Raw genomic sequence first — 25,656 nt, forward strand, 5'->3', positions numbered from 1 at the left:
CACAGTCAGTGTCACGACGTGCGATGCTGTGTACGCGTCGATCCGGATCCGAATCGCGATGTCATGTGGAGTGCTCTGTCGCGACGTGTCGTGAATCTGTGTACTGGTAGACACCACGAAAGTGAGTTCCAAACATTTATTTTCATCTCGTTCCATAAAAATATATACATGTTTATCTATTTTTTTCTCTTATTAAAAAATCGACAGGTGTCACTTGTCTATGAACTATTTTTAATAATAAAAAATAAAATAAAATATTTCCCTATTTTTTATTTTAAAATTAATATTTTCAATTCCGTTTGCTTATATACATTAATTAAATATTATCTAGACAAGGATTTACTTGAAACATAAAAGCATGAAATGACCTTTTCATATATTAAATTTTATCTTATTCTCTCCTATTTTATGTAACTTTCGAATTATAACCTTTAATTTAATTTTTGTATATTAATTTCAATCCCCATTATACTCAAAAATCAGTATTTAAAATTTTCATTGTATAAGCCTAAACAGAAAATGACGTAAATTTACCAATTTATCGGATATAACGTAATCTGGTTTTATCATTTCGTTCAGATAGAATAGTTTATTGGTGCCAATTTATTATAGCTGCGCTTTCTCAATAAAGTTTATGTTCCCAGATAAACAAAACATGCACGAACTAATTTGATTAATTACAATTTCATTTTAAAAAATTACTATGACTGGTATAATTTGTTTAATTATATCAACGTCATTGTTTTCATAGTAATTAACTTCAAAATATTAAAATATTAACGTAATAATTTCGATTATATTTAATAAAAAAACGGCATTAATTGTAAATTTTATAATAATAAAAATATTATGTGTATAATATAATCAACTAATTAAAATTAACGCACATTAAACAGTAATTTATTATTAACAAAAAAGTTATTTAAACAAGACTTTAAACACCACCATTTGGTAGCTACAAAGAGTGTATTATGTATTAGTCTATGGTATCTAATAAGAAAATATTTACCGTATTTTAAAAATACGTACAAGTCAAAGTTTACATAGAATCAAGGCCAGTTTTGAACCCGTATAATATTCCAAACATTCATTCACAAAAACCACACACCTCCACAATTTTTAAACTTTCCATTAACACAGGAATTGGCCATTAACAAATAATAAGATGTGAATACTTAAAAATAAAATAGATTTCGGATCATCCGTATACGGTTTAAAGTGCAAGGTTGTATTCAAATCTGTACGGCGCAGGTTTTTTTTATTTAGACGACTAGCGTTCAGTGTCGAAATCATGTTTGCGCCAACGGTCTACTAAATGTACACGCGATTAATTATTGTTAATTTATTCATTCACTTGTCAATCACACTCTTACCAACTGTGAGAGTGTTGATACAAAATAGTTTATTAATTAATCTTGGGTTTGTTTATTATTTAAAATTACGTTGTTTGATCAGTAAGTATATCTAAAACGAAATTCGACTAAACTTTTTATCAAAAAGACATAATTCAAATAAAATCAATCAACAATTAAAACTATTTAACAACTAAAACCAAAAATGTTTTCCCTATCATTTATCAAGAGTGCATTAAAGCTCTTAGACAAAAATCTGGTTTGCAACTTCAACACACAAAAAAATGATCTCTGAACACTTCCGTCAGTTGTTCTCTATTGCTGTTATACTTGTAAGAGTCAAAGACAATTAATTTGAGACACCTTGTATAAAAAACATTATTTAGATGAAAACTTAAATATACGTTTTGATTGAAATACCATCAAAATAAACTTTAATTTGTCATTCCTAATTACTAAATACTAAAATAAATTAAATTTTCGTTGTTCTTTTGTTACACATACAATATTGGCAGAAAGCTTTTTTAAAATTTTAATAATTTTTGTCCTGGTTATTATGCCAAAAAAATGTATATTGAAAATTAATTTCCTTTATAAATTTAACAATTACATAGTTAAACAATAAAAAAAGTAAAGTGTCTAATTTTACTAATGATTACTAGTTTTGGGCTGACAAAAAGTAGAGCAACTTATGCTATTTAAAGTTTTATTTCTACAAATAATATGTAATTAGTATTTTAATTAATTCTTCAAAAATATATGATAAAATTCCCATTATTATGAATAACTTCCAAACACCCATTTTCCATGGAAAGCAACAGATGGTCAATAATATTTGGATCCATATTTTACCAGGCCTCTTGCAGAACCGTGAATAAATACTGCTGATTACTGTAATCTTTGTTTCTTATTTCATTATTCACTATCTCCCATAAGTTTTCAATGGAGTTTAGATCGGGAAATTGACATAACATTAATTTTTTCTCTTAAAAGTCACTGCTTCAAATATTTTGAAGTGAGCTTCGTTTCATTATTTTATTGAAAATAAAATTTTAGTGACATATTTTTATCTGAATACGGTACCATGTTGTTTCTTAATATTTCTTTATACATAAAACGATCCATGATGCCTTCTATTCAAAGGAGATTACCCATTCCAAATCCCGAAAAGTAGCCCCATACTATTACCGATCGCCATATTTAACAATGAGTATGGTAAACATTCGGTTAAACTTTTAATGAATAGGTCGCCTTACATATAAAATTCCATCACTGCAAACCAGATTAAACTTAACCTCATCACTCCAGATCGCTCGTTTCCAATGATTTAAAGTCCAGTGTAAAAGGGAACTGGTAAACTCAATTCTGGCTCGTCTTGAAGAAACATTAATTCCAAGTTGTGTCTCAAGTAGACCTTTTATTTTGTTGGAAGTGAGGAGAGGATCTTTTTTGGAGTAGGATAAAATTTGTTTATCCTGAAACCTGTTGGATTTTCTTCAATTTCAATTTTATTCTTTCCTACCAAACTTCCAAATTTTGAAGATTGTTGTAAAACACGCGTTACAATCGAGCCATGTTGATTTTTCTCACATCGAATTGAAAGAACAATACATTTGTTGCATAACCATTAGCTTGTATGTCTGCACACTATTTGTTCATGGAACAACCAATTTTCTGGTAAATTCTGGAGGTATTTTTTGCCATTCCATTTGAAGCTTTATCAATAGCTCTGTCTTATTTTTTATTGTGTGCTGCCGTATATTCCTTTCTAAATCATCCCAAAGATGTTGTATAAGGATCCAATGAATGTGAAAGCCATGGCAAAGCTTTTACTTGTTCGAACGAATCTTTTATGTACATCACTAAATAACACCAATACCCACATTTCGCTAGACCACAAAATATGCTCTCTTGCAAAACTAAACCTGTTCTTTCTAATTTTCTTTATGGGTTTTCTTCCGAACAATCTTATTTTCCGTAGTCTTCTTTGCACAATCTCGGCGGATAAATTTTGTACATTACCTTGCATTAATTCTTGGTGAATATCACTGGCTGTATACCCTTTTCATGAATTGTTTCCGTACTGTGATGACTGCCTGTTCTGAAACGATCCGCAACAAATCCACAAGTGTTAAATTTATTCAGAATTTTGGATATGGTCCTTTCATTGATGAACAGAATATCAAAAATTCGATTGTACGACATTCCCTCATTTCTAAAAGTCTACAATTTGTTGTCGTAAGGCCGTTGAGATTTGCTTTCGTTTCGCCATGATTAAAACTAATATTTTTAATTCGCACACTTTAATGATAAGCTAAGCAATACTGGTAGATGACCAAACTTATGTCTTGGTAAAAATCTTGGTTTTTGTCTGCTTCTTATGATATTTTTTATAATATCATAAGAAGCAAACTGCAGTATGTACTGTGTATTATTATTATTATTATTTTGCTATTTTTAACAATTATATCCTAGGGTTTGCAAACTTTTGTCCAAAAGTGTAAATATAAAAATATATTTTATATATAAGGTGATTAACGTAAATTAATTAACCTAAAAAGTTATTTTTTTCGTTACCTAGTATATACAGGATGTATAATCTAACTTATTCATTTGAAGTTTATACAAAATTTCATTTCTGGTTTCATCGGAAAAGACATCAATTTTGGACGATTCTATAAGGAGTAATTATTAGTACTCCAAATTTTTTATACCTTGTATAAAATTTAAAACATCAGTAATTTTGTTATTTTACTACTTATGTTTTAGCATAATCAAACTGAATATTAAAAAACCTTTAGTAAAAAAAATAAATTTTCCTCAATTAAAATTGGTGACTCGAAAACTATTAGATTTAAATATATGACATGGTAACTTCATTTTATTTGCAATTATATGTGAATTTAGAATCTAAAAATATACCGACTGTATACCAAAGGGGTGATAAAAATTTAGTTTATTTTATGTGTTGTGGAGTTTTAATAAAAGTAGTCGTATTTAGTTACTAATTAGAAATAAATTTTTTATCATTATCTAAATATGGATAAGAAATAATCAAAACTATATTTAGCTCTTCATCTAAATAATTGTTTTTTGTACAGAGTATTTCAAATTAAATGTATTTGGCTCTTACAAGTATTTCCAGAGTAAATAGAAAACGACTGACTGAAATGTTCAGAACTCATTTTTTGTGTATTAAATTTGCAAACCATATTTTTCGCTAAGAGCTTGGGGCATTCCGTATAAACGGTAGTGAAACACCACACATTTTGATTATTCGGTAGTTTGAATAGTTGTTTGGTTTATTTTAATTATGCCTTTTTGATGAAAAATTTAATCGAATTTCGTTTACGACATACACTTACTTAATAAACCCCCGTGTTTAATTACTAATTTACCTCATAATAAATCTTTTGAAGTGAAAACTTCTTTAACCGCGTTAGGCACTTTGTGGTTGTAGAAAATCTTATGGGTTAGCGTCACCGACATTCTCAAGACTCTCACTGCGCACTGCGCAAGCGTAGTGTGCTGTGCGCCTTAGACACTTTTTAGATGGGTGAAATCTCATGCGTTCGCGTCACCGACATGGTTACAACAGTATATCTGTAGCTATACAGCTGACGTATAGTGCTGTGTATATCTTATAATTAAAATTTAAGTAAATACAATACTATCCATAAATAATATGATTGTATATTAATTGTTATTTTAATTGAATTTATATCTTGTCATGATTTATCTATGGTGTAAAGAGCAAAACCTGATAATTTATTAAAAAAACACGACTAAAATTTCCATTATTTATGAAAAACCAAAATATAGTAAGTTAATTAATTTTCATCCACATAAAAAATCATTCTGTGTTACGTTAATAATTCCATGAAAACATGACGTAGGTTAAAATAAAGTCGTGCAGAATCAGAACGGAACATAATTGAAATGGACGTTCATTTGTGATCAATTAATAACGTTTTCCCAAAATGAAAATAGTTTTCGTATTAGAAAAAAAGTCGTGAAATGTAATTTGTGCTTACGACTTGGCGTCCGCTTTTAAATGTACCCGATGCAGTTTACATGACAAAACCGCGTTCGAAACGTATTCTGTTTACGTACGACAGAATAAATTCGTTTAACGGTTCGAACGTTGTAATTTCACTGTGTTACGAGTCGTGTTAATTGGTTTTTCTGATGAATTAATTCCCATCATCGCCTCTACATTTTCCTACAAGAAGACTCGAGACAAATTTCAAATAACTAACGTTATTGCATTTTTTAACTAGGTATTATAAAAAGGAAAATGTCATTCGGAAATTGCATTTTATTGTTTGTAATAAGAGGATGAAATATCTCGTTTTATAGCACTCTTAATATTCCCAAACGTATGTTAATAAAGTTCATTCGCAATTTCAAAATGCAAATATTAATAATTAAATGTTCCAGTGATTGTATACACACACACTTGGCCCGTTAATTATTTTTATAATTATATAAGAAACAAAAAACAAGGGACTAATTAAACCTTTTATCAAAGTGTACATAATAAATATTTACCCATAATTACGGGAAAAAAACATGGGAATAATTAAACTTTTTTGTTAAATTTGTAACCCAATTTTTATCAATATATTAAATTATTATAAATATTTAAACATAAGCCGAAAACGACACGTAAATTCCATTGAATAATTCATATTTACGAAATGAAGTCTTAAATGAGAAAACGGCAATTTAAATAAGTGAGTTTCGCGTCGATCATCACATCATAAAGTAAAATTTATTCGATGTATAAATTTCGGCGTACACTTATATTTATTACGGTAATTATTCTCTATAAAAGAGGATTTATTTTATCTTTTGGGTAGAGACGGTTAATTAATGTTCGACCGTACTGGTCAATTAAAAGTTTGTTTATTTTCGTGTGCTTGGACACTGTCCAAATACAAATATTGTGTTTATATTTATACCTAATATTCAAACGGGGCAAAAAGTAGATCTGTGCTAATTGCAATAACAATATTATGTTGCACTTTCCAAATATGCTTTTAGGAAGAGTAAAATTACCAATCATTTTTCAGGAAGAATTTTGTGTCTTTTCAGTAAACACGACTCAATTTAACAGATTGTAAATGTTTATGTTCGTGCATAAATTCCTCAAATGGCCTCCAATTCCGACGATACGTCTCCTGAAATTCACTGAAATCCGAGCAATGCAATTGCAATTACGGCGAAAGCAAATAAATTTCAAGTGACGAATGATCGATAAAATTAATATATACGTCGCTTTGTTTGTGCTTTTGATTAAGTGGCCTAATGTGATAAACTATAGTGAAGTACGGAACACGGAGTACGGATATAGGAAAAAACTATATCTACATTGATTGTGTAGATTTACTGGCACGATCGCTGATATTTTGCCTTGAACGTGAATCCAAAATTTAACGTATACAAGGCTGAATGTCATTTTAAAAATAGAGACAGTCCGCCAATACAATAAAATATATTTTTTACGTGGAATCTGAGTAGGGATTTTTGAGCAAATCGAAAGTCTGATGGTCGTATTAATTAGGAAATACACGTGCCCCGGTTAATGGCAATTTGAATTTGCCGATTTCATTCGAATTACACACGGCCGTAAACGTGAAATAAACATAAATCAATTGAAACGTGGATTTCACCCACGCATTGTTTACTACGACCGTTTAAACTTAAATTAACTACATGAATTCCATCAAGTAACGAACAATGAAACCTTAAATCAATCAATTTCATTATGTAGTTTCATAAAAATAAATATTTTTATATTCGAGTTATCGAAAAATATTTGAGTGATAATTTTAGGATTCACCTGACAGTGGTATATATTTCGGAACAGTGGGAAAATGTGTGAAAAAAAGCACAACATTTGTCACATATCGAATCCCGGAAATTTCTCACTTTATATCCTGAAATTGGACAGCTTGCGTTTATAGCTGATCACGACAACTGGTCACCCCATTTCGAAACTTCTTGAAAACTTTCACGCAGACTTTATCTATTTGTGTCCGTGATGGAAATTCGCAAATTTTAATTATGAACTTTCCAAACTTCCGCTCACTTAATTAAGGCAACGTCAAGAATATAATTAGCATATCATAATGATAATAATAAACTCGTGGGAGGTAAAACGTTGTGCCATTGCTAAAAAATTACAATTTTAATTTATTGCGTTCCTTTTTAGACTATGATTATAATAATATACCAGTTATTTTAAGTAAAATCAATATTTGCAACGTCAGTACTACAATGACACTTTAAATATCAATTCGCTTTGTTAGAAGTTGCAGCAAAAAAATTAAATGAGCACATAAAATGAAATAATTCATTACACACTCCCATGTATTTTTAAAATTTCACATACACTTGATATTCCATTAAAAACGCATCACAAAAGATTTCAGTCAACATTAAAACCTATTTCGGGATTTGGTATCAAAACTTTCGCTGCGACAATGGACGAACAAAAAACGTTTCGGTCCTTTCAATTTTATTAGGAAAGCATTCCTTTGCTCGTGTGCATGTAATCCTTTGTCGCGAGGTCGGAAGATTTTTTTCTTTTTCTTCGCTTTAATTCAAGGCAATAAACGTACCCTTTTCACTGTTGACGCTCGAATACTTCCAAGTGTTAAACAACGACAATAAACAGGAATCGATCGGGCGGAATTTCCAGATTTCTTTCAAATTTTATAACGCAATATAATTTCCACGTTTGTGTTTCGAGATTCAAACGAAATCGTCGACGGAAAAACGTGGAAAAACAAACGATGATGTAATTTTAATTGGAAACGGTTTTTTTCTGTTTTACCGTTTCGTTTTTCGTCCAATACGTTCGGAAAGATTCGACAGATAATTTCAAACTGACCGGATTTAATTCGAGGGAAGTTCAAACGAAAAAGTTCCGATCTAAAGTTTACTTGTGTGTTAGGAATATATCAAACAATTTATAGGTATTTACATGCAAAACTATTTTTACTATTTGACGCAAAATGTTTTATTCATAATTTAAATTTACATGATAATTATTTAAATATACATTTACAAATATAATATTCTCAATAAAAATGTAACAGAAAATGGTTAGGAAGTAGTAAAAAAAGATGTATTTAATAAATTAAGATGCTCTGAAATTTTCACTGGAAAGAAAATCTGTAATAAGAGATGGAAGTGCAAAACTCTTTAAAAAACGTCTGGGGTAGAGGAAAGCATGTAATTTGATCTCAAATGAAAAGTTGTTTCTTGGTTAATTGTTAATTATTTTTTTAAACATGGTTGCAACTTTTCATATTGCAAGGTTGACAATTTACTATCAGTACGTTGATAAATATATATTTAAAGATAACTAAACGCTCCATAACAATTTCATTAGTTTATTTACAAAGAAATGTAAATTATTGCGAATTTCCTGTTTGTTGCAGTATGTTTTACCATATGGTAACTGTGAACGAAATTGTAAATTTGTCACCTTATCTAAATCAGATTTTGCCAGCCTTATATATGTTTCAAAGCATACACGCTTTTGAATGATTAATACTAATTGGATAATTAATCGATTATACCAGTGGCTTTTAAGGTTCCTTCACAGGTAATGGGGTTAAGGAAAATAAGTATACTTTGACTCGATTCAAAGCGTCAAATTTAGAACATATGAACGCATTGGTTATAAATATGGTTGGATAACCGTCTGATACCGATAGTTTTAAATCCTCTTAACTCAAATTTTATTCAGAATAGAAAATAGCATTTCACAGTGTACGTACGGTATTGATCTATTGAACTTGCTTTGTAACATGAATTGTGCCTTATTCTCTGTATTATAGTAAACTGAAGCGAATCAATTGGAAATTAAGGAACAAGATAATTAGATTTTAGGTTCGGACCAAAATATTTCTATTCCGTCTTCAATATTTAGTTTTGCAAGTGGAATACTGAAACCGATTCAAAGCGAACATATTCGTTTATTCATGAAATATACATGAAGACCATTCTCTAAAACCAACTTTATTCTATTCTTTCTGTGCCCGAATAAAATGTATCGCCTGTGAGATCAAGGAAATGGAAGTTTCCCTTTCAATTATTTTAACGGTGACCTTTGACAGCATCTTAATTTAATAATCCATCATTTAAAAACCTGTCGAAGAAAAAATTAAATAATTCAGCAGATAAAAGTAGTTTTATACCATATACGAAAAGTGTTTTCTATGGGTAAATGAATAATACATTATGCACGTTATACTTTACACCTTTTCGGATTGATTGATGGGAGTATAAATTCTTTTACCTCTAACCAAATGTCTTATTTATAGATGCGAGAGTTTAACCGAAGTTTCAACAGGTGAATTGAATTGATCAAAGCATATTTGTTTTTTAAATTAATTAAAAGTGTCACACACCTTGTCGATCGAACAAGTAAATTTCATCTAAGGATCAGGGTAATAAATACCTTTTCTATTGACTCACCACACCATCGTGACATTTTGATATACTGTACAAGCTATTTTCATACCCAGTCGTTTCATTCACATTGCTATTTTTGCTCTCTTGTTGATTTTTTTGTTTTGTCTTTACTACAAATTTATATCGGGGTAAGTTTAGAGAGTAGATAATCAACCCGTCAGGATTTACGACGCGGTTTAACCTCTTGTGTTGTGTTCCAAGATACTTTTTTTTGTTTTGTACGCTGCAGCTTTCCAATTTATACTACATATCAATTTGTCGAGTTTTTCTCCAAAAAAGTTGAAATAATCACAGAAAGTTTCGACTGAACAATTTTTAGTGGTAATGCGTAAAGTTAAATAAATCAAAAATGTAAATTGTAATTGCCTAGCCAAACACTTGTGCAAAGTAAATTTAATGCTGACAGGAATTACACTTTAGTTAATGTTGTAGAAAATTAACATTAGTAATTTATTGTTTTGCCACTCAAATTGGAAATATTATTTATCTACGTTTGGAAAATTTATTATTTGTAAGTTTCAATTAGGTAAAGGACAATTAGACCGCATTATTAGAAAATCAAATAATTAAGACGTAGGGCGTCGTTATTGTTTCAGTTTAATGAAATTAATTTGTCAATTTAATTCTAATCAATCTTGAGGATTAGTTTCCCATCAATTCTACTTCTCTGCTTTTCTACGAAGTACAGTTTTATGATGTCGTGTAATCTGATGTTAAATTAACTGACGGTTTATTGCCCGCTTAATTTTGATCCTAGAATTGAAATTTTCCATTATTTACATATATGTTGTCGAGTGATGACTCACTGGAAAGTCAAAAAAAATAAAGTTTAAGCCACCACAAAGCGTATTAAATTGAAAAACATTAGAGTCGGTTTAAATTGTATTTTCAGAGTGCAAACTAAACCAAAAGTCCCGATTTACGTTTTAATTTGCCATCTACTAATTAAAGGACGGTAAAAGAATACTCGATTTGGTTTTAATTAGCCGAACGCGTACTTTTGTTTAATGCAGGGGTGGTTCATTTCAATTTCGACCTGGGTTAACCAAAAAGAGGCTTCCAAATACTAAATACTAATTAAATTCTCTTTAAAGTCAACTTTTAAATATTCATACTTTGTATTTAAATACACATAATAAACGGAGCATTATTAATAAATCACAATATATGTATTTAATTTGTAATAATAATTTAATTTACAAATTAGAAAACAAATTTTTGCCTTTTATGTCTCTTTACTTTGAAATTTTGAAGTACATCTGGAGATCTAATTATCTGATTTAGTTAAACAAGCGTCCAAATTAAAGATAAATGAATATTCTTTAACTTTCATTCATCTAGTTTTGAGATCAGTCAAACAAGGTCGGAGATAAAAACGTGTACCTTAGTCTGAGGTTGACATGTACACCGAACAATGGTCCTTATGGTATGAAGTACTGTTTGTTGTTCTTAGAAGCGCCACGTTATCTTCAGGAACTTCCTTATCTTAATTAGCCCAGGGATCCAATATTTCAGTAATACAATGCTTGGCTCCACGTTGCCAATGTTAGTTTAACATTTTTAAAGGGACATATGGGAATCTGATATCATGGCCAGTCAGATCCTCCGACTTTTCACCCATAGAGCATGTTTGGGATATGGTGGGCAGAAGGTTAAGAAATTTTTCCCCAGCTTGGGATACCTCAAAAATAAATAGTCCTATAACCTTACTGAATCAATGCCAAGACGTGTTGGGAAGTGTTTAGATAAACTCGATGGACAAACACATTATTAACAAAATTATAATATCTATGTTACCAAAACAATAATAAATTTGAACACCCCCTTCTTGGTGTTGCAATTTCTGTATGTCAGTAAGTATACATAAAAAAAAATTATAGAATTATCTTTAATTTGAATGCTTGTTTAGCCAAATCGGTCAATTAGATCTGGAATTAACAGGTGGGCTGAAAAGTAACCACCTTGACCACCAAAATACGCTACTATCGCGAAAAGGAAAAACAATCAACAGCGAGTATACTGCGCATTATTGGAGCGATTGAAGTCCAAAATCGCTGCGAAACGACCTCACATGAAGCAAAAAAAATTTTTGTTTTCGCAAGACATTGCGCCGACACACAAGAGCGCCGATTTAAGACTCAAGGTGCTTCTCCATCCACCTTATTTGTCAGATTTAGCTCCATCGGACTATTATCTCTTTTCAAACCTCAAAAGTTGGCCCATCAATAAAAAATTCAGCTCGCGGAGGAGTATTTTGCAGACCTCCCGGAAAATATTTTTTTTAATTTTCGGACGGGATCAAAAATCGCCGAATTGATCTGAAAAGACGCCGTCGAAGGCAACTACTAAAATCAAATTCTATAAAAAAATATTTTTCTATGCTAGCCTGGGAACTTTTCAGCCCAACAGTTATTCTCAAAATGTTGGTAGAATAACGAAAATTGAAAATAAAATACTTAAAAATTCATTATTAGAAAATGCTTCCATGAAAAAAATTAAGTATTGAGAAATTTATAGGAATGAGGTGAAATGGCTGTTAACCAGTGTTATTACATCTGAATGAATATGTGATTAAAAGTCGATTAAAGTAATTAAAAATTGGAAAAAAATAAAATGATTATTGTGTTTGCTTAATCTATCTTATATGTAAATCGAACGATGTAAACAACAGAACTAGTCTATTTTTAGTTAATTATCATTTACCTCTACATGAAATCCGAAAATTTTGAAATCAATACACCCCGAATCAAAACAGAACCGTAAAGTTATTTTTATCTGCGTAAAAATAATAGATCAGTTCATTTCACAGTGCGATTGGAAATTCTGTTTTGAAAATTTTAGTTCCTATAACTAATTATGTGTTTGTTTGAGGTGTACTTTTATCGGTACGTTTTAATTGTGAATAATTGCTTTGTCGGCGCATAAACGGCTATAAAAATTGTAAACATTACCATACCCGTATTGTTTACCCAACTAATTTATCTCAGGAAAAACATTCAACATTAAATTATCGAATACAATTCGCTTTTAATAATAGTTAAGAATAAATAATATAATGGAAACATTTTAAAAACGTGTTCATTAATTTCTCATTGCCACGTTCAGTCTAATAAATTATTTTATTTAGGTTCAAAGTTCTCTTAAAGATCATTTATTATTTGTTAATTTGTTTCTAGTGATTTGTTTCTAGTGTTAATGATAGATAATATGTATAGAAGCATGTGCATGGTCATTTGTTTATGGGAAGTAATGATTGTTCATATCCCGTCTAGAGTCTGATATTTTCAATCTGCACATTATAAAATAATAAAAAAAACTGTTTATATTTACTTTATAATTGCGTTTATTCCACATTTAATAAACAAGAATTAAATTTACAATGAAATTTAATTCAAAAATTAATTACATTCCAGTGAATTCGAATAGTTCATATTTACATAATTGAACTTGTTACAATTGAATAGTTAATATAATACATCGGAACAACATTAATTGGAAGACATAACATCCACTAGCTGAAACAGAAAGCTCAATCGATACAACTACATAGTTCATAGAATGATGTGTAGGTAAGTAATTAAATCATCGAGGAAAATTAAAAATTCCCTAACAGATAGTGGAACATCAAATAAATTCAATTCAAACGGTTTTAATCAGTGCTAAAAAATTTAATCATATGGCAATAAACGTTACGAATCGAATCTATTAGCTAATATTTATCATGTAAATTTGTACGACGAACTAAACCGGCTAATTAACGTTCGTTTTCGTTTTCAGGGTCCCCGATTCTGACGAATGACAGTAATTCCAATACGCGGTACACGATGCCATCAACCAGCATCACCGGTAAGTCAACAATTTTTATTTGCCTTATTCAAATAAAAATATTTTACGTGATGAATCAATAAGTATCGCCAATGATCGTTTCAATAAATCATAAAACGTGTCGAAAATATTTATTTTTTCCTCTTTTGCTAACAATTTCGTGACTTCGCCAAAGGCTCTTATTATTGATTGGAAATAATGGCTGTTCAAGCATATATTTTAATCATACGTCTACTAAAAAGGAAAAAACGATACAAATGTAAACCAATAGTAGATTTTTGAATTTCCAAACATTGTGTGTATTGAACATTGGCGATTTATTAAATTTGGAGAGACCTACAATTTCTCTTTGTTTCAAATAAAGAGTTAATGAATAAATTTCAACTTGGTGCGAATCGAAATTCGTAATTATTCAATTGACTCGCTCCTTAATCCTGGGCAATTTATTAAATGGAATTTTTTCGATAATTTATTCAGCAGACAACTGTTAAAATGAGAATCGAGTGATTCAATGACATGCAATCAGTGTAATTAAACGGTTAGTTTAATTAAAAATGACAATGTTGATGAGAATCATCTTGCCTAATGGACCATCATTAACTCTGTCTGTGCATCATGCAAAATTACTCGCACAACCTGTTTTTTAAAACGTTTCTTTTTATTTAATACTACACAAACATTAATGGTGTTAATTAATTTACGGTTTCGGGATAATAATATTATTTAACTAGTAATCCATTTAAGTTGAAAAAAATCAGAAAAATGGCAGAAAAGTAAGTACATTATTTCCGAGGGGGGGTTTATGTGTAATTTCGGCTCAAACGACTCTTTTCTTTTAACATCATCGAATTATATCACTCGAGTGGTCTCATCTAAATTTAATCTAATTCGTGTCAAATAGATGTCTTTTAAAATGAGAAAAATGGTGATGTTCAAAAGCTTTCATTTATGATAAATCGCCGTTCTTAATATCAAATACATATTTTAATTTCTCAATTATAAACGATTTAATTACAAATTTAATTAAATATCCATACCATACCATATAATACATGGAAAAAACTAAATGTAACACTTTTGTATTATTAATAAAATTAATATGACACAGGTTTAAAACCCTACGCAAAATTTATTAAATTATTTTGTAAATAACAAATTTATTGTTTCATTATAGATACATAAATAATATTGTATTTATTTAATTTACAATTGCAATTATAATTTCTTATTTTTATTAATTATGCATAAATTAATTAATTCCGCAAATTTAACTATTTTTTTAGTAATTATCGTATATAAATTACCGTTCTTACGGTTCTTTTTAATAAAATGTATTTGTTTGAAGAGTATTGTTGGAAACATTTTCGCATAAAACGGTATAACGTTTTGCAGAAACTTTACACATTTCCTACTAAACGGTGTCGTGTTTTAATATTGATGATGGTAGATGAATTCAATGTGCCACGATCCTTCGGGGAATACCCCTTTTCAACCAACAGTATATGTTATGAATAAAATATCGTAAACCGTCAAACGATAAACGATCACATGTCCGCATTGATAAAACTATTTGCAGACGAACAAGTGACTCAATTCCTCGGCCAGCATCCGGACTATCTGGAGCGATACGTGATGGAGGAGGTGGAGGTGGAGCAGCTGGAACGATGGATAATCAGGAAGTCGCAGCGTCTGAAGAAAAAGACGATGGAGACGGCGGCCTCGTCCACACGCAACGGCCGGAAGACGAGTCTGTCGCGTTGGAAGTTCTGCGTGCACGCCGACAAAAGGCAGATGTTGCAGGATCTGACGCACAGCTTGCAACAGAAACCGACCAAAAATCACGTGCTCTGGGAACTGGCTCACTGCATTTGCTCGGCTGTCAGTGCGGACGGGTTCAGGTAAAAAAAATCTAATATTATTTTTTGAACTTGCGACAGTTTCATGTCGTCCACTCCGTACGGTCAATAAATGCTTTTCAACTCCATTGTTCTCGAGTTGGAGCGGCTTATAAAATAAAATTCTATTATTCGTTTTTCCATGGCACGTTGTTTGCCCGGTTTAACATGATAAAAGATGGCTTTCCACATTCGATTTTCACATGGGACGTTGGAAACTGCATAATGACGCAAGTTACTGGTCCTAAAGTCGAACGTTAATTAAATTAGAGCTGACTTATGGAAAATATATATAATTAAAGACATCTGCATCCGACTAATTAGTTTTGGTTCTGATTAATTGATGTTTGGAAACTGATATCGAGGTAGGATTATGTCATTGTCAATGTCAAAACGTTGATTTGTCGTAATAAGTTTCTTCAGGTAAGTCATTTAATTTTTAGTTTAGATCTTTGATATGCGGTTTAGAGTATACTAAAATTTTTCGATTACAAATCGATCAATTTTGATTAGAATTTTATATCTTGATGACCTCAAGTCATCGAAAGAAGGTTTGAATCACATTTCATAAATAAAATCTTTCTTTCTTACCCTACGATACAAAATTTGCGAAGTTTCATTTTGCCAAACAGTCTCACAATTCTGAATCTAAAATTATCCTATGTTGAAATTTTTAAAAACGAAATAAAAACATAATTTAATACGGTAAAACAGATGCAACGTTCCTACTGAATTGCATTTGGATGTGGTCCAATTATTGAAACAGTGTTTACTGTACACTGTACTCAAACAAATATTAAATGTTCATGTTTAATTTATTTCCTTTTTAGATTGGACGTGCTGTTGTTGATGTAATCTAGACAAGATGCCTTGTCCATTTCTGACAAGGTTGAGACAAAACTCTAATAATTATAATCCGCAGTTGCTGAAAACATTTACAGAGCAAATCACCACGCAGTCAAGAACAAAAACAACTGACAGGAAACATGTTTGTCCATTCCTAAACGAAGTTAACAACCTCATCAAAGAAGTTAAGAACGACGACACAATTATTTGTGTTGACAAAGCAAAAGATAAAACAGTAGGAATGTACGACTACGACAAATTCTTCAACGAACAAATAATGAAAAAGAAACAGGAACACTCTTATCGCATATTCAAGAAAGTCGACAGACTCGCAGTCCCGGGCAAGTTTCCACGAGCAATCGAACACACCTACGGCCCCAACATGATAACGGTGTGGTGTTCGAACGACTACTTGGGAATGTCTTGCCATCCCAGCGTTATCGAATCGGCGAAAAACGCCTTGGAAACGTATGGAAGTGGTGCTGGGGGTACCAGAAACATTTCCGGCAACTCCACGTTGCACGAACGACTCGAACGCAGCATCGCGAAGCTGCACAATAAGGAGAAAGCTTTGATATTCAGTTCTTGTTTCGTCGCCAACGACGCCACGTTGTTCACATTGTTGCGCGCACTTCCGGGTTGCCACGTGTTTTCGGATCAGAACAACCACGCGTCCATGATTCAGGGTGTGAGAAACAGCCGGGTGCCCAAACATATTTTCCGACACAACGACTGCGAACATCTGGAGGAGCTATTGCAAACTGTAGACAAGGACGTGCCAAAAATTGTGGCGTTTGAAACCGTTCATTCCATGTCCGGGACGATTTGTCCTTTGGAACGGCTCTGCGATTTGTCCCACAAATACGGGGCTTTGACGTTTGTTGACGAAGTTCACGCAGTCGGTTTGTACGGGTTCCATGGTGCGGGTGTTGGGGAGCGAGATAATGTCTTACACAAGATAGATATTATATCGGGAACTTTAGGAAAAGCTTTCGGAAACGTCGGAGGTTATATTGCAGGTGATTCCAATCTAATTGATACAGTTAGATCGTATGCACCCGGCTTCATTTTCACCACCTCCTTGCCGCCTTCTGTTTTGGCCGGGGCCATTGAGAGCATAAAAATTTTGTCATCCGACGAAGGCAGGGCACTCAGAACAAAGCACCAGAACAATGTAGGCTACCTAAAAAAATGTCTACTGAAAAATAAGCTGCCCATTGAACAAACACCCAGTCACATAATTCCAATTAGGGTAGGCGATCCGAAAAAATGCACTTTGATCTCAGACACACTCTTAAGAGATTACAAGCAATACATCCAGGCAATAAACTATCCGACCGTGGTTAAAGGCGAGGAGAAGTTGAGATTGGCTCCGACTCCTTTTCACACCCGTAGTATGATCGACGAACTAGTCAGGGATCTAAAGGAAGTTTGGGATCAATTGAGAATGCCATTCAATTACCCAAATTCAGGAACCTCACAAAAAAATAATGTCTTTAATATATAATAATTGGTTGTTTTAAGGTTTAATAAAAGTACCTTAGTTACTCGATGGCTTTTTTATGGAGGCAAACATAATTTCGTACCTTGAGAATACAAACCGTTTAAAACGATGTCAGTGTATTATTTCCAAGAAATGAAATTTCCACTTGACAAAATTCGAAAGCCGTTTATGCTTTTATTATTTACGATTGTCCCGGTCTTGGAAAATCGCACCGTTCCGTCCTTTAATTTTATTTCGAAATTTATCGGTGCTGTAAAAAGAATACGGCTGTAAATTTTACGAGATATAAAAAAGATTAATGGATTTTTTTTGCATGTAACTTGTAATAACAATAGTTGAAGAAACCTAATTTATGGTTTTAATAATGTTTGAAACAACGCGAATATTTTACAGAATTTCAACATTTACGCGAGATAAAAAAGTAGTTTCGCACAAAGGATAAAATCCGGCTGGCGAAAACCAATAAATAGAGAAAGAGTCTAGAATATATTTCAACTCGTCACAAATGGACTACGTGCTTTTACGCCTCCCCTGAATTATTCCCTCCATAAACTATCCTTTGCTGTATATTTTATGACGCATGCAAAATCTACAAACGCAGTCGTGACACGGCGTCTTAAAAGTGTACGAATGACGTTTCCGTTACAGACTTTACTTGGTGGACAAGGACGATCCGGACGAACTGAGCCTGTTTTTGGGCCTGGATTGCAAGAGCCAAGGGGGCGAGCCAAAACTGCAACGGATCAAAAATGGTGTTGCGTTGCCCGCTTACGTCGCCCGACATCTGGAACCGGTGCGCTACTCCAGGGGCGACTGCGATCCCCGATTTCCAGATGGCATTCCCGAGGAGGTATATTCATTTTTTAATAATTTTGCAGCAGCACATTAATGTTCTTATTGTTTTGCAATTTGCAAATGTGTTGTTGCTAATTGTGGCGGTTTGAGACGACGTAGTTCATTGAATTTGTCGAACGATTAATCTCAATTCGGTTGCAAAAGCCAAGCGCTGCATTTTAGATTCGGTCATAAATCAACCATGAATTACTGAAACCTGTTAGCTAGATACATTTCATTATTAAAACTATAAGTTCTGATAATTTAAATTAATTGTTAATTTAACAAAGAGACGATTGATTTTTATGTGCGTATAAAATGGTTCATATTGGATTATATATTTTTTATGGTGGTCTGTTTTACTGCAAATTGCTGACCATAAAAACAAATTAAATTTTCATGGCGTTTATTAATTATTATCATTTCCACATTCTTCTGATATTTTTACGCCATATAAAACTATATTAATGGGACATAAATGTTTTTCTTTTCAGTTTTGATCTCAATAAAAATGAAATTGTTCAAGAGAAAACATACCAAATTACCCAACAACTGAAATTGCAAATAAAATGTGCATTTGAAAACATTTAAAATCTCATTAAATTATTGTGAACACCATTATCTAATTAATTTTTTATAGAATAGTAATAGTAAATCAAATAAATTTAAATGTTTCAGTATTATAAAACGCCCGATAGAGTAAGTATTAATTAAAAATTGAGTTTTGATTTAATCTGATCCGATTAAAAATTAACAATCTTTAAAGTTAACTAAACCAAATAACTTGTGTGTATATTTAACTACAATAACTAAAAGTATATGATGCATATTAAACATAATATTTATAATAATGTAACTTATAAATATAATTTTGGTGAATGCGCGCAGAATGAAATATAAAAATAATTTAAAAATTTGCGAATGCCCGCTAAATTCAAACTTTACATCATAAAACTTGGTCATAAAATTTTCATATATTATATATAATCTAAGTTAAATATAAATTTAACTACCATTTCGTTTGCTCTAACACAAAATTCTTTATTTTTTTAAGTATCAAGTTTAAAATATTCTACAAAAAGTGATTTACATAAATTATAATTTATTACTCTAAAATGTAAGTACATTTTTTATTAATATGAAAGTTAGAATATAACGTAAACAATATTTTATTTAGATGTGTATATCTGTTCACGTATAAATTTGTGGTTTGTTTGTTTTCTTTGCTGTAGAAATGAAAAAGCATAGCCGCAGTTTGTTTTTCATAATCTCCGGATTCGCAGGGCGATTATAAAACTGTGGTTTTATACTGTCAGATTCTATTAACCGGAATAATTTGCATGGAATACATATTTTATATAACTCGACATATGTTTTGTACAGCATTTCCATTCCGACTGCTTGCAACAATTATTTAGGGTAAATTAAACAATAACCATGAAATAAGTTAAAATGTGGGTATTAATATACGTTAGTAATAATATCAAGTCTTCAGATTATCAGATTATTATTATATAATAAAAACATAATTTGGCAGGGTGAAATGGCCCATTTCCAGTGTCAACCCATAATCCAACCGGATGGTCAATTGGCCGCCGTTCTAGAACTTCTACGCAGTGAAACCGGTGGTCCATTTTATGAGGAGGATGAAGAGATCGCGTCCAGTTACTTAGTATGGGGCGGCATCGCCCTACATTACGCACATCTCTATCTTAACATGAACCAACAGAAAAAACTGAATGACTTTTTATTAGCTGTTGTCAAGTAAGTAAAATTATTTCGTTTATATTTTATTTAAATTATTATTTTTCGTGCAATTTTTTTTTTTTTGATAAAACTGACTTATATTCACAGGAAACGCCTCCTGCATTTCATCACATCCTATTATTCTCATCTTGCCGATTTTCCATTATATGTCAATTCGGAAAGGTCGAAGTAAAATTAACGACATTCCATCTTCGAGTTCATTATTTTCAGCATTCTCGCATCCAGCATCTCAATGCCTTTCGCCTGCGGAACTCGATTAAAAATTGATTTTCAAAGTCGCTTTAATTATCCCAAAGTGTTGTTCACTTCATTAAATTAAGGAAAAGGTCGTGCTGCTCAATCGAACTTTGTTTGAAAGCGGCAAATTCAGTTTGTGTTGTTTTCAGGTCGATTTTCCAGGACATGGTCAGTATGGACGGTCTGGTAATAAAGATCATGAACTTCGCGCAACGTTTGGTGGACGCGGATCGTGCGTCTTTGTTCCTGGTCGACGCCAAAAATAAAGAACTGTACGCGACGATTTTCGACATCGGAGTCGAAAAGGATGAGGATACGGCTACACTTTCGGACGCCGAAGAGTTCGTTAAGGTGCACACTTCGAAGGAAATCCGATTTCCGTTGGGAACGGGAATTGCCGGACAAGTTGCGATGACCGGCGAGATTTTGAATATCAAGGACGCATATGCTGATGCCAGATTCAACAGGACTGTTGACCAACTTACTGGTAAATTCATAACTATTATATAATAATCCAGTCTTAAACTATACGTTAATTATATCGTGATTTTATTTTGATGTAGATATATGACCCCTTGAATAACTTCCATCAGTAACATGAATATTAAAAGGGTTCCATTCCTTCTGAGATTATAGGATTAAGTTGTCGATTCCTAGTTGAATCTAATATATCTTGTGGAAAGACGAGACTACCGATGAAGGTAGTGTCCCAAAGCCAACTTATAAGCCCTTTCGGATAACAGAGATAAATGGTTCAACTTCATCCGGCAAATGGAAACGGAAATGGAAAATACAGTAAACATTTAGACGACAATCTCTCATTCCATCTTTATTTTCCTCAAAAAAATTTGTGAATATTCAATTTATGATCTAATATATTTTCAACCTCAACTGACATCCGCAAAATTAACTTTGTGATTTATGGAAGGTACAACTTAACTCAGGTTGATGTGTTAGAAACTTTGTTCTTCTAACAATCTATTTATTATAAGTTAAGGATGTAAAAGATTACTTCTCTGCTGAGAATTTCATTTGATTTATCATTTAATAACATAAGAAGTATTTTGGATAAGTGACTGGAACAAACAGGAATCAATTAATCTTTTTTACAATACGTTATTTTATCGAATACAACAGTAACTCGTTCAGATGTACAGCGTAACAGTAATTGGACAATGTGGAACAGATAAAAATTGGGTTCGCCTTAAATTCTTCGGTCGTAATTTGCAGTTTCTCACCCATACGAGTAAGCAATAATTTACAAGCAACTTTTTGCTTTCAGACACCCTTAAATATTCATTTTCTTTCGGTCTATATAACAAATTAATATTTTGTGGAGTCGTCCGTATAATTCGGTAACATTGTTCATGAATTATTAATTTTTCCACGAACTTTTCACTGTAAGATTTAACACGATAATTGGAATTATAAATTAGCCCGATAAGATGATAAAACTATTGGTGAGCCGGTGATAATCGAACCACTTTAACGAAATGAATTTCCAAAGTTAGAATACGATTGAGCTTGATTGCCGGATATTTCAATGGTTTTGTCACGCCCAATAAAACGCTTCATGCATTGATATTAAATTTAACCGGCGACGAAGACGAAGACGCTGATTGTTCACTATTAAATGTGATACTGCATATATTATTATTCAAGCAATATTAATGTTGATTTTAAAAATTCGTATGTCAACCACAATTTTCTCCAATTCTAACTTAAACGTAAGCAAGATATTAATCAATTTCAAACTGCTACAACTGAACAGATTATTACTGTCAAGTTAGGAACTAGCTTTTAAACCGTACATTAATCAAATTACTCGAGGAATAAGCTTTACAAATATAATAATTGCGAACCAACACGTCTTGTTTTTCTTCCAGGCTACCACACAAAATCGATTCTATGCATGCCGATCTTCATCAGGGGCTCGATAATCGGCGTGGTCCAAATGGTGAACAAGCACAGCGGCTGCTTTACGTCCGAAGACGAAGAGGCCTTCGAAATGTTTGCCGTTTATTGCGGCCTGGCCCTGCATCACGCCAAACTGTACGATAAAATCAGAAAGTCGGAGCAAAAGTACAAAGTCGCCCTCGAAGTATTGAGTTACCACAACACTTGTACGGAGGAAGAACTTCAAACTGCACTTATGAACGGTTCGTTTAATCTTTCATGAATAAATTCCGAAAATAATTTAATTTTTTAGGGATAACGGAAAATATCGCTGGTGTGGATAATTATTATTTCAACCCTTTCGATTTGGAAGATTACGAGAAGGCACGACATGCCATCTACATGTTCATCGATCTGTTCGGATTAAGCAAGTTCGATCAGAGCAGTTTGCTGAAATTCACACTGACGGTCAAGAAAAATTACAGGAGAGTACCATATCACAATTGGACGCACGGATTTTCAGTCGCTAATTGCATGTACTGCATACTGAAACACACCAAAGACGTTTTCAAACCTATCGAGGCAAGTTTTATTTGCATATTAATAAACTTCTTGGAATACTCTTCGAGAAATATTGTGTAACCAGGCATCACAGAGCAAGCAACGTTACGGAAGAGAATATAATTGTAATGGGCTCATTAACAGAATAGTGTTCTCGTGCATACAGTGCAAATTAAAAGCGCTCCTTTGGCGCATACAACTAATCATCTATATATATGTGCAAATTGAAATTCCTGTCGTACCCTAATTTCCTAATTAAAGCCTTGTTGTCAATCAACGTGTTGCCCTTTAATTATATAAATATCCATTAGTGACTTTGTGCTATGTTTAGTGGTGTATATGTTTATTAAGTAATTTAAAACTAATTGTAGGATCCTTTGTAAAAGAACACAGGACACGGAACACAGAAAAAAGTGATGCAGTTTTGCTATAAAATAAAGTAACTCGGATTTAATCCCTGGAGGGCAGAGAAAAGTTCCGTCATTAAAATCTACACACAAAGAATTTTTATACGAGTGAATAGGCCAATTATTTTACGATTTTTTCACTCAGGCCAATTTCAAAAACAAAGAGTTCATTATAAGCTGCACAATTGTCCATGGTATAATTGGATTGCATTAGGCTGCCACCCTGTTTTAATGCGTTCCCTGATTTAATTGTTCCTTTAGTTCATCAAGAATTTTAATTTACTTCACGTCTAAAAAAACGAGTTATTTTTAGTAGTGGCAAGTTTGAAAGATTTTTCTTTTTTTTTAGAGTTTGGCCTTGTTTACTGCAGCCCTCTGCCATGACTTGGATCATCGAGGTAAAAACAATAAATTTATGCTGGACACAGAATCTCCATTAGCAGCAATTTATTCCACCTCCACAATGGAGCATCACCATTTCAATCAAACTGTGACTATTCTCCAACAGGTAATAATCGTATCAAAGATAAATGGGTAATAAACAAATATATTTTTTTAGGAGGGCCACAATATTTTCAGCAAACTTTCAAACTCAGAATACAAACAAGTGCTGAGTCTTCTGAAACATTGCATCTTGGCAACAGATTTGGCCGTCTTCTTTCCGAACAAAGCAAAACTGACTAAAATTGTGCAAGAGAACACCTTCAACTGGCAAAATCCAGAACATCGGATGCTACTACAAGCGATTTCGATGACCGGAAGTGATTTGAGCGCCAGTGCCAAACCTTGGGACATCCAAGTGGAGACCGTCAAAGTCATATTCGAGGAGTTCTATCAGCAAGGAGATGCTGAACGTGCCAATGGCAAAATACCGATACCCATGATGGACAGATTCCAGCCGGACCAACAGCCTGCCTCTCAAGTTGGTTTTTTGATGGGCATTTGCGAGCCGTGTTACACACTTTTGAACACGCTGTTACCACAGACAAAACCACTGTTGGATATGTGCAAGGAGAATTTGGAGCGGTGGAGACAAATCGATAAAGAGATCAAAGAGAAGGAGAATTAGTTTGTGATAACTTTGTACCTGGAATATTGAAATGACGTGGGAAGTGAGCCGAATTTGGAAAGCGGACGGATCGTGGTCTCTTTTCTACTAAACTAGATATAAACGTGTAAAAGAAAAAAACTTTTTAAGTGTTGATCCTCAAGTCTAAGTACTAATCTAACTTGCTGCAATAGCACTGAACAATTTTGAATTGTAATCATTCTTCTTTAAGATTTTATTTTTCTATGAAACTAGGAAACTGTGAACTTATTGTAAAAATATACGTGTGTCAAACTGAGCTTAAAGCTGGAACTCTCATCAAAGTGACAAAAGTAGTATTAGTTTTCATATCACACTCTCAAAAATCCATATCATCTTGCTTTATCATTTATAGATTAAATAAACTGACCAATGTTTTCTGTAGACTGATAAATTGACGGTGGAATATTTTTGAGCTTAACTTGAAACTTTTACGTCCGCAGTGAATGTTTAAATCAAAATAGAAAATTCCTAATTGGGAGACCAAACTATACAATTTCTGTCTTATCTACTGAAAAATAGTTAATAAATATTTAACTAGTTATTGAGCGGTAACGTAAATAGTCACACTTTTTCTAGTCCTTAATATATGACATGTACCTATTTATCAATATGAATATTGATTGTATTTTTTGTGTTAGAATATAATATATATTAGCCAAATAATATCGGTTTTTATTTATTTTAATTTTCTAATAATATTTGGATAATAATGAATAAGGCAAACTCTCACTAATTGTACAAGTTGCAAAATAAGTGAAAGAATAGTCAACGGAAAAATTTTTAAATCCAGTAGCAAAAAAATATTCAAATACTATTTTTGTAAAAATATTTGTGTTTACTACATCGGTCGCGACATCTAACAACGACTAGTATGGCTTGAACCAAAATGAATAAAGAATACGAATTAAAAACAGAAATAAATAAAGAATACAATTCAAATTAACCTGTTTCT

The 25,656-nt window shown here is 32.2% G+C and overlaps 2 protein-coding genes across 3 annotated transcripts; both read left to right on the forward strand.

Moving 5' to 3' along the window:
- On the forward strand, positions 1 to 25,367 carry LOC109595237 (probable 3',5'-cyclic phosphodiesterase pde-5). 2 transcript variants are annotated; one of them, XM_049962894.1, is made up of 11 exons: positions 1 to 121; positions 13,620 to 13,688; positions 15,244 to 15,565; positions 18,561 to 18,762; positions 19,425 to 19,445; positions 20,284 to 20,510; positions 20,900 to 21,237; positions 22,637 to 22,909; positions 22,960 to 23,228; positions 23,964 to 24,122; positions 24,174 to 25,367. In XM_049962894.1, exons 1-11 carry the CDS (start codon positions 64 to 66, stop codon positions 24,681 to 24,683), a joined length of 2,448 nt encoding a protein of 815 aa, XP_049818851.1. In that variant the 5' UTR covers positions 1 to 63; the 3' UTR covers positions 24,684 to 25,367. The 2 variants fall into 2 exon arrangements, with proteins under 2 accessions (XP_049818851.1, XP_019866109.1); XM_020010550.2 differs by lacking the exon at positions 19,425 to 19,445.
- On the forward strand, positions 15,602 to 17,955 carry LOC109595238 (5-aminolevulinate synthase, erythroid-specific, mitochondrial). Its single transcript, XM_020010551.2, has 2 exons — positions 15,602 to 16,113; positions 16,393 to 17,955. The coding sequence occupies exon 2, from the start codon at positions 16,428 to 16,430 to the stop codon at positions 17,913 to 17,915; it is 1,488 nt and encodes a 495-aa protein (XP_019866110.1). The 5' UTR covers positions 15,602 to 16,113; positions 16,393 to 16,427; the 3' UTR covers positions 17,916 to 17,955.
- Positions 25,368 to 25,656: the final 289 nt, after the last annotated feature.

Source organism: Aethina tumida, chromosome 2, assembly GCF_024364675.1.
Source record: "Aethina tumida isolate Nest 87 chromosome 2, icAetTumi1.1, whole genome shotgun sequence".
Classification (NCBI taxonomy): domain Eukaryota; kingdom Metazoa; phylum Arthropoda; class Insecta; order Coleoptera; family Nitidulidae; genus Aethina; species Aethina tumida.